Here is an 11,031-nt window from a genome sequence, read left to right on the forward strand (position 1 = left end):
AGAGCGAATTGTACGGGCGCAGATTTTCATGTCACGGCCCCGGCGGGGCCCGGCCCAATCATCACAGATCGAGAATCCAATGATGCCAGCCATCACTGCCTCAGCTCCCTCCGAGAACAATTCCTCTTGCTTAGACAAGGCTCTACTCTAGTGTCCGTACGCTTCCTCCACTGTGCCTTATATATACTAGTAACAAAAAGATCTGCTACTATATATATTCTCAGTCGAACGTTGCTGCCACACGGGCAGGATCGATCAAAGGAAACAAAAGCACACAGGCTACCTAACCTTGTTGCCACTCCTTATATAAGTATATATCCAGCTATACCTATATATATAGGCTATAGCTAGCTGCTTTACACTTTTAATTATTGGGTGGATTAATAATAATATAATAATAATAATAGGTACGCAATGGAAGAATTTAAAACCTTGTCGATCGATGGACGATCAAGCACAGGTCGAGTGTGGTCTACCACGCATGCATTGATTCCCGGACAAGACTCGGCATGCATGCGAGAATTGAGAGCAGTGACACGGGGAGCTGTGCTTCTTCTGTGTTCTGTGTGAGCATATAGCAGCAGGCAATTAAGAGAGATGTTTGTTTCGTGAGAGAGAGAGAGAGAGAGAGAGAGAGAGAGAGAGAGAGAGAGAGAGAGAGAGAGAGAGAGAGAGAATGGGACGGCCGGAGGGAACCAAGTGCAAGCACAGTGCTCAGCCACACAGTGGTGACCATGCGTTTGTGCAAAAGACAACAAGGGGCAACGTTTCATTAGCTTCCCTTTTCCTCGCGTCAGGCAGGGCTAGCATAGCGTGGGGCCCGGCGGCGGTGCTGCTGTGCTGACTGCTAGCACCCCCCGCGCGCGCGTCCCGTCGCGTGAGAAAGTCACAGGGGTCAGGGGGAGTCAGGGACGGAAAAAGGCTAGCTACTGTTCTTCTTCCTCTCGCAGCTTCAGCTAGCTAGCTTTGTCACTCTCTCTTTCTCCTCGAAAAAGAAACATGGCTGTACCAGACTGGGGAGGGGAATAAAAATAATAAGGTTAAGTTTAGGAACCTAATTTTTTGTTAAGGGATTTCCATTTTTTTTCCTTGGGTAAAGTAGTAGTCGAGAAACGGCCAAGCGGAAAAGGAGTAGCAGCAGGGATGGGATAGATCGGGCATGCGATCGGCCTTCAGGTTCAGGGAAGGGAGATAGAAGATGCACATATATACACACACCTTCAGGTCCAGTAGTGGGACGGAGTGAGATCTTGCAGAGAGAGATAGCGGGTGGACGTGCGCACGTGTGGTCAGCGCAGCGACATGGGCCTGACTCGGCAGCTAGCCAACAGTACGTCCAATCTCGGGCGGGCGGGGGACCAGGCAGATCGAGTGAGCGCAGCAGAGATCTTCTTCCTCCGATCCATCATCCGAGCTCGCGCCGTTTTATTTAAGACCACCGCTCCTCTCATGCACGTACAACACCGCCGCCAGGAGCAGACACACTACCCCCCACGGTCCACCCCGGGCGGCCAGCCAGCGTGCAGATAACTACTACTGAACCCTGCGTGCATGGCCACTTGGTAGCGCGCGAGCTCCGTACTTATGGCCATGGCGACGACGTACTCGGCCTTATCCCTACTTACTGACCCAACTGTGTCAAAGCGTCAACTGAGCTGAGCATGTGTTAACATGCATGCAGATGCAGGCTAATGAGAGGCGATCGAGAGGGCCGCACATTTTTGGGATAGAATTAATTGCTGGCAGTTTGGATAGAGTCAGCAGTGTTGGTACCTATAGAGCTATTGCAACTGAGGGCACACGCCATTGATGCAAGCCTTAAATCTGCACCTGCTGTTCGCACAGTGTAAGCACAAAGCGGAGTTAAGTACTAATTAAGATGCATGGGTGAGTACTTTGCACTGCATCTCGACACTGCATAATGCGTGTTTACAGTACATCTGCTCCATAGGTATGTAGCAAAAGTACTATAGACTACTAGTCGATCCAAGAAGCTAGATGGATATCTAGATCCTGTATGCTCAAACATATATATAGTACATGAAGATCTCAAAATTTGCAATTAGCCTCGAATAAGTCTTGCTCTTTTTTTATCTCACCATGGCCCATGGGCAAGCAACAAGCAGTGTACAATAAGACCTATTGATTAACTCACTTCCTCCCATCCTGGATACTACAATTTTTTTGCCAATTGCCATGTAGTATATTATTATTACTGACTGACCTAGTAGCTGGCTAATTCAGCAAACAAAAAGGAAAAACAAAAGATGCAAGAGGAGAGAGAGAGAGAGAGAGAGATCGAGGCGGTTTGTAAAGAGCAAGAACGATGCCGAAACCAAATGGCAGAAGAAATAATATACTAGCTCGAATGTTGCAAATTGAAGCTCGACGTTATATAGCGCGAGACGTGCAGAAGCTAGCAGATAGACATGATTTTCAAAAGTTGGTTCTACTGTACTCGGGACGTGCTGGTCGGTGCAGGAGCGGCTGTAGTAGTGGCGCTTCCCTGGCCGCCGCCGGTGGTCGGTGCAGCTTTCGCCGCCACGCTGCCACTGCTGGACCCGTCCCCGGCGCTCGCGGCGGCAGCGGCCTCCCGCGCTGCCGCGGCCGAGGACGAAGACGACGACGCTTCTCCTGTGGCCGCCGCCGGCGGCTGCTTGCGCTTGCGGCTCTTCTTCTCGTAGGGTATGCCCCGCGCCTTGGCGTGCGCGTCGCGGACGTCGCGGAGGTAGATCCGCACGGCGCGCGCCGCGAAGGGGTTGGACTCCGGCGCGTGGCCGCTCTCCTCGTACGCGGCGCGCAGGCGGCCGATGAGCGCGTCGAGGGACCCCCAGGCCTGGCGCAGCGGGCACGGGCAGGGCGCCGGCGGGTTAGGCTGGCCGAAGTAGGCGCACCCGGCGGCGTGCACCTTGGTCTTGCCGAACTGGTCCAGGTACTTGAGGAACTCGATGACGTGCGCGCCGCTGCACCGCGCCAGCGTGAGCGGCGGCCGGTGGTTCCGCAGGTACTGCAGGAACGTGTTCCAGTCCCGCCGCTTCTGCGATTCGTACCTGCTGAGCTGCGGAGGCGGAGCGGCCTGCTGCGGCTGCGGCTGCGCCTGAGCCAGCGGCTGGACCTGATGCTGCGGCGGCGCGAGCGCGTCGTCGCCGCTCCCCGCCGCCGAGGACGGCCCGGCTGGCCCCGAGGGATCCATGCACGCAGACGCAGCTCCAGCTACTGCTCACCCGGCCGGCCGCCGGGGCCGGGGCGCGGGCGAGCGCGCGATCGTGCGGATCAGTGGAGACGCGCACCGTATCCGGGGCGGGCGCCGGGTTGGGTCGCGATGGGATGCGGGGGAGAGCGACGGGCAGGGGGGAGTGGAGAAAGGGAGGTGAACTGAACGCTACTACCTGCTGCTGCTGGCCTGCTATACGAGTCGATCGAGTGAAGTGAAGGGGGCGGGACGGAGGCGTGATGGCGATAGGCGGAGGCGCGTGGAGGGTGGGGGCCGGTCGCCATTCACGTGGTGGACCCGTGCGGCCCCCCCTGCCAAGAACACAATTCCGTTCCTTCCGCCTCTCTCATCCTCCACGGAGGGAGACCTGGCCACCTGGGTACGTACGCGGACGCGGCGTTAGGTTGACGGATCACTCGCATACGGCCGCACGTATGTATGAGCAGTGCCGGCTATATATAGGCCAAACGGCCCAGCTGGCACCATAGGTCGGTACGGGCCCCGGCCCAAAAAAAAAAGCACAACACTATCATCATTGCTTAGATACGGAGTTCATGGTGGCAGTGCTGGCAAGTGGCAACTGGCATATGGATCATATATTTGGTCAGGCACAGATACACACCATGAAATTATATCGGCACCACGTAGCAGTTTGATCGTTTTCAAGCGTTGGATTGTCCTAGATGAACCATATATAGTCGATGAATCGTAAGGAACAAAATATATAAAGACCAAACTCTAACTTCATATCTCCCTGTTATATATATAGTTATCATTTCTCCTATATTTTTTCTTTCTCCCATGATGGCTGCCATAGACCAGTCCGAGGGTGGCTCATGTAACTCTATTTTTTTCAGCTCAAAATAGTCAAGATAAAAAGCAAAAGAGCGAAATCCAATAGGTTATATAAGACCGATGATACAAGAAGATTCTAGATTCGCTCCTCAAGGCGCACTGCTCGTCTTCCCGTCTTCCATCTCCCTTTTCGTGCTCGTCTTTGTTAGCAAATAATGCAAATATAAATGAAACATGAGACACTAAATTTGACATGAAAGACTCTTGTAGGAAAAAAAAGTATAACATCAACCGGCGATCTTCGCTAGGTGAGAAGAGTTTACGGGACGGAAGTAATGCAATGAGTTATCTGTCTTTTTGTGTGACTTATATATATAGGGCGGATCAACCTCAATCCAATATGGAAATAAATCCATATTATGAGCGACTGTTAGCAACTGTTGCTACTGGCCTTGCCTGATTATGAGCGACATTCGCCTCAATGCCTTTGTCAGTACCGACCACTTAAGCCTACCGCTCGTCGTTGACTTCGTCGAGATCGGTACTTACTGTTGACCGTGCCACGCCTGGTATCGGTACCAACTCCACTAGAACATGTCTTAGATCGATACGACACGACGAGAAGTTGAAGTGTCATGTTTGAATCGAAATTTTATCATAGCGATACGGTATGACCCAACAAAATCTCAAAGTTTTATCGAAACATCAGTACCTAAATGTACTGCGTCTAGGCCTTGGGTGGTAATGTGGTCTAAATTTTATACAATAAAATTTAACAATCAGATTAGATTAGAATTAGGCTATATTTCTATCCATTTTAACTAAAATTTATTAAGTGTTCAAATGAATCGTGAAGAAACATTTGTATTGTGATCTATTACCACTCCTTACAACATATGTGTACCATACCAACGACAGATATGTATCGAGTACCGCTTGTTTGGCCAACTACAATATTAGCTATTTCGTGACTTTTCCACATGTATATAACGCGTGCGATAGCCTCTCCCGAAACGGATCCTCTACTGTCACTGCAGAGACCTTATAACGGCAAGTGGGCTTTGGTACCCACCAGCCCCACCTGACATCCCCAATTTGCCACCCCAAATGGCCGAGGGTTTTTGTTTTGTCACTTGGCAATGAGCTAAATTTCAATAACGATGGTATCATTTCGTAGCGTCGTCAGATGTGGTTAGCATATAGGTGTCGGGCCGGTGTACCATGTCATCCATATGGCTTGTCGGACGAGAAAACTTTGATGATGAGCCTGTACTATTCCTAGCTTCGGCAACATGCGCGGTCTTCTAAAACTTTTTCCTCTTTTATAGACTACAACAAGGACGCTGTTTTGCGTAAATTGAATTTTTCGCCCAAACGACCAACAATTTTTTTTATGTGTGTGTGGGTGTGGGAAGGGGGGTTACAGAGACGTTAGCTGCGCTCACGCACTAATATCCTTTTGTTTTATCTCCCCGATATGATCCATCTAATCTTTTGCGTGTCTCTGTTTATCAAACATCTTCACCTAGACTTCAGGTGTCACTTTCGAACTATGTTTCTCCAATTTGATATGTGAGCACGGATCTATAGCTGTTAAAATATATAAAGGCTCGTGACAGTCACAGAACTATAGTATACCTCTGCACGATACATGTTGATTTCTTTTGATAGGAACTACGACTCAAAAAAGATCAAGATATCAAGAAGGAGATGAATTGGTCTAATCTAAAATTTTCTCAAAAATTAAAATCTACCTCTTAGCCTACTTTACCATTTTATATCTAAGCGTATTTTCTATCCATATAACAAATAAAAGTTTCGCATCCTAAATTTTAACCCTATTAATTCTACCATGTCAATTCTAACAATGTAAAAACAATAATTGAATTGCTTAAATATAATTGTTCAAAATAAATAAAAGTTAAGAACGCGCTGATGTTTTTTTAAAGTATCAAAGATGAGTTGACACTCCTCACGATCTAGTCCCTGTTGGAGCATTAACGCTAGAGTGTCGCTCTCTCCTTTGATCCGCATAAGGATCAAGTGCTCTCGGAGTCTCGGTTAACACTTTTAGCGGAGGCGGTTGCTTTAACGTGACCGCGTCCGTTAATATTTTATCCGAGACGGTTGTGTTACGATATTTACCTTCGAAAATGTTTTGCCACCGTCATACAAAATCATTTGTCCTTTTAAAATTATAGAGACAGCCCTCGGTATAAGTTGACTGCTAACCTTTTTTAAGATAAATTAATAGACGACGTACTCGAGTATACAACCCACTGTAATTCCAGCCATCAATAGCAAATTGTACTGCTCTACGAAGTAGAAGTACTTCGGCTAATTAATCTGGATCTAGTTAATAACCTTGCATTGGAGAACTAACCTCCCTGAGAAAGAAAACGATGTACTAGCTATATTACCAGCTGGGAGAGAAAAAGGTTGCTGAAACACAGACATTTTGTCAAATGCATTCACCGTGTGAGCGTGTGCCGTACCATCTCAGCAGCTTAGCAGCCTCGACCCCAGATTAATTCAGCAGCATGTTCACAAGAAAGCAGAGACGTGCGGTTTTGCTTTGTTTCCATGGCAGCCAACAAACCATGGTTTTAAACAGGGGGGGATGAGAATTTGTTGGCGGCAGATCTGGACACAGTGTGCTGTTCTCTCCCTCCTTTCTCATAGGATGAAAGTGACGACTGCGTTGGATTATTAGTGGAACACTGCCAACTCGATCGGTGGCGTCCTTTCTTCCTGCGTAAAGTAGTCAAACAGTTGAAATATTAGGTGAGACGTCCATATCTGCATGCATTTTAATTCAGTCCGTGACATTCTCGATCCGTGCACTTCCATGAGCTTCAGTTCCCCAGGCGCACACGTACGGACGTGTCTCGCTACTGAAACCTCTTGCTTCGTCACCTTTTGGGGCTAGTTAGACGAGGGACGGACAAGAGCGTAGATGTTGCTCATTCATCACTACGTACTCCAATTAAGAGCAGATCGATCGATTGATCACATGAAAGCTCACGATATCGCGCGCAAGATCCCATCAGCAGCATATGGGTGCGTATGCATGTACATGCATGCATCTCGATCCTAGGCCAATATATAAGTGCCCTTTTACTTTGCGGCGCGCCAACAAATTAAGCGCTTCTGTGTTCGACGAAACGTGAACCATGCGTCGTCGTGCGTGGTCCTAAGGAACAGTACTCAGTGCTTTTGCTTGGCGGAGCCGTCAAATACCTACGACGATTCCCCCTAGCTAGCTAGCTAGGTTAACCTCACCTTAATTTTTTTCCATCCTGAGGCGACGAGGCGGCGGCGCGACCAGCGAGGACGTACGACGACGACGAGTCGTCGACGGCGATGGAAATGGAAAAGGCTAATATGCTGGCTGGCTAGTGCAGTCCGGATTGCGATTTCCGCGTACGTCATATATAGATCCTCCGAGATCAGTAGCTAGCTTTAATAATCTGCTTTCGCTGAGCACTAGCAGCAGCTTGATTTGTGCTTATTTTACTTGGCAAAATCGATGCGGCTTCTTAACCCATCTGGACAAGTGAGGGGCGGCGAAAAACCGGGCAACGCAACGCCGATGGGCAGGTTTGCTTTCTCTCCCCCACCCCCTGATTGCGACCGCGCGCGCGTGGCAGGAGTGCCCGTTTTTGTTCAGGTGCCGTTCGAGAGGCTGGGGGGGGGGGGGGGGGGGGGGGGGTGCGGCGCCGGCGCGGGCGCGACACACCGGCCGCCGCGCGCCGTCGGGTTCAGGAACCGGAAGAGATTTGAATTTGACCGTCAGCAGTGTCAGAGCTAGCTACCTGCGTCCTAGACTCCTAGTAGCTACAGACTACCTGACGGCTAACGCTATGCACATGCACACCGACACCTGACGTCAGTCAGTCATCAGATGCGGAGCGTTGAACGCGCGTCTGGCTGATGTAAAGGCAGCAGCTTATCTTACTCATCCCCACCCCATATTTCAAACAATTGCAAAACACATATGTAGCCATATTGCCTAGCACAAAACACACACACACATATATATATATATGGTAGGTATAACGGGAGCCCTGGGCTTCCAATAGTTAAAGGAAGCCCAGGTCGATCATCCCTGCAACCTGGTTCAACCTAGCGCACCGACTGGACCAGGCTGTCGGTTGCACCACCCGCGCCCACGTCTCTGCGCGCAAAAAAGGAATGCATGCATGCGTCAAACACATCCCTTTGCATGCGCATAAATTTAGGAAAGATACGTGTGACGATTTCTATTTTTAAATGCTTTATTTCCTCCATAAATTTAGGATCTCTGCAACAGCCATGCAACTAGGCTCGTAAGGACCATTTTATGATATGTACTGCTATTAAATATGCTATCTTGTGTAGATAATTATGCAATTCAGTATACTACGTAAAAATCTGTTACCAGCTGCATGCACACGAATTTATGATAAAAATAATGTGCAACGAAAGGAAATAAATTGCACGCATAGAAACAAAAAATCGTATTTAATGTTTTATTTCTTTCATAAATATAGGATCCCTCCAACAGCCATGCAGCTAAACACATTAGATCTAGTTTATGATATATATTGATACAAATTATTCTATTTATGCAATTCGTTACACTGCGTAAAGAATCTGGCATGTTATTCACTGGTGGACGCATCTCCGGGTTGGAGCGTAATAACCTTAAGTTTTGAGCATAAGATCCTTCAATTATAAGCGTAAGTACCGAGCCAATGTGAGAGGTTGATAGCTCTAGTAGGTTGTTATTACGATCCTATTTTTATGGCAGATCCGAAAAATATGGCAGCCGCATGCATGCGGTTATACAGATCCAAAAATTATGGCAAGATGCATGCATGAGTCAAACATGTTCCCTTGCATGGGCGTAAATTTAGGAAAGATATGTGTGGCGGTTTCTACTTTAAATGCTTTATTTCCTCCATAAATTTAGGATCGCTCCAACAGCCATGCAGATAGATCGTAATAATCATTTTATGATATATACTCATACTAAATATGCCACACTGTGTAGGTATTTATGCAATTCGTCACACTGCGTAAAAAATCTGGCATGTTGTTCACTGGTGGACGCATCCCCGGATGGAGCGTAAAAACCTTAAGTTTTGAGCATAAAATCACTAAATTATAAGCGTAAATACCGAATCAATGTGCGAGGTTGATAGCTCTAGTAGGTTGTTATTACTATCCTATTTTTATGACAGATCCGAAAATATGGCAGCCGCATGCATGCGGTTTCTATTTTTATACAGATCCAAAAATTATGCCAAAAATCGTGGGAGTTTCCATTGCATGCGCGCAAATTACGAACAGCATAAATCAAGGAATTGCCTTTCCAATGTGCATGCAGTAAACTGATATACGAACTCTGTGTTTAAGCATAAAATCGTACAGTTTTTGGCGTAAATAATACATGTGATAGGCATAAAACACAATAATCGAAAAGAAAACTGCGCCGGATTAGAGGATGTCACACGCGATCATCGCTGCGCGCATCTCGGGCCTTCCGTGACGCCGCTCGCTCGAAGATCGCGCCTCATGCGTCGCCGTCGCTACTCGCACGTCGACGGGCGTCGCTTGCTCGCCGGCCTTGGAAGTGCCGCCTCCTCGGGACCTCGGGGACGCCGCCGCTTGCCCGCACAAGGGCCCCGCTGTCTCTCGCCCTCTGGATCGGGGAGCCGCCGCCACCGACCTGGGAACTGCCGCCACTACTCCGGATCGAGGAACCTCCACCACCGTGCGTCGAGGTCATAGAGTTGCGGCCACCGGCTGGGGATCCACCGTCGCGCACGCTCTAGGGCAACCGCCGTCGTCGCACGCGGCATCGCTAATGAATCGGGGTGGAGCGTAAAAAACTGAACCCTAGTACTCCGGGTCTTGTTTTATAGACGTCTGGATGTGGTCCGACTCGACCGGATTGCACCGTCCGACCTGGGCTTCCTCTAGTTATTGGAAGCCCAGGGCTCCTAATATATAAACTATATATATATATATATATATATATATATATATATATATGTATATATATGATAAAAATATTACGAACATGCTCCTATAGTTCGAGTTTGTGATAATTGATTGTTAGCGGAGTAATGCCTTGGCTGAGTCGTAGTAGGGTGTACTAATGGGGGCACGATGGATGTGCATGCAACATGTCTTTTAAATTTAGGGTGCACAGGCGTGGATTTCTAAATCGGTGCTCGACAAAAAAAAATGTGAAGGTCGCGAGGGTTCTTGCCGATGGATCGGAAGCGGTAAAGGACAAGTACTAGGATTGAATAAGACAAGTGACTGGTTACGATCGCTGACATATTGTGCCGATGAACCAGAAAGCGATGAAGGATGACTTGACCGAGGGACGGGATAAAACAAGTGACATATATAAGTATCATAGAGGTTGTGTCAAGGCATCATAGAGGTTGTGTCAAAGCAGAGCAAATCTACAAAAAAAAACAGTGTGGTCGTTAGATCTACTGTTTGAGGGTTGGGGTATTATGCCTCTAGCTAAATGTTTTAGCTCTAAAGTATCAAATGGTACGTTGCATTGAGAATGTGTAATAGTCTCTGCAACTAAGAGTGCTGCCCTAACCATATTTTATTCGCAAAGACTAGTTTATAAATCTTTTTTTCTATAAAGATCACTTGCACCGTACTATATAGATAGCAGACAAAAAAAAGGCAATGTAAACTATGTATAAGGGAATGCTTTTAGACACATTGTTGGTGCCCTAATGGCGGTGACCAGATATTCGGAGTCTATATATATTGTTCGTGAATCTTCAACGAAACACTGCACAGCAAGAAGCAAAGTATTGAGGACCATGAATCGTCCGCTCCTGCAGGAGTGATGAAACTGGTGGTCCTCTCTGCACTGCAGTTGTGGCCTGCGGCCGTGAGACCACCAGACGCGAGACGAAACGCGTCTCTCTGCTCAGAAGAGGGCAGAGCCTGGAAGTCGAAGCCGAAGTCGAAACGTGGACGTACGATGGATCGGCGCTGGC

At 48.1% G+C, this 11,031-nt stretch overlaps 1 protein-coding gene across 1 annotated transcript; it reads right to left on the bottom strand.

Annotated features, from left to right (window-relative positions):
• Nucleotides 1–2,064: 2,064 nt before the first annotated feature.
• On the bottom strand, nucleotides 2,065–3,345 carry LOC100502216 (putative protein of unknown function (DUF640) domain family protein). The gene has a single exon (NM_001196693.1). It carries the CDS (start codon nucleotides 3,191–3,193, stop codon nucleotides 2,450–2,452), a length of 744 nt encoding a protein of 247 aa, NP_001183622.1. The 5' UTR covers nucleotides 3,194–3,345; the 3' UTR covers nucleotides 2,065–2,449.
• Between the last annotated feature and the right edge of the window lie 7,686 nt (nucleotides 3,346–11,031).

The sequence above is a fragment of the Zea mays genome, chromosome 6 (assembly GCF_902167145.1).
Source record: "Zea mays cultivar B73 chromosome 6, Zm-B73-REFERENCE-NAM-5.0, whole genome shotgun sequence".
Classification (NCBI taxonomy): Eukaryota; Viridiplantae; Streptophyta; class Magnoliopsida; order Poales; family Poaceae; genus Zea; species Zea mays.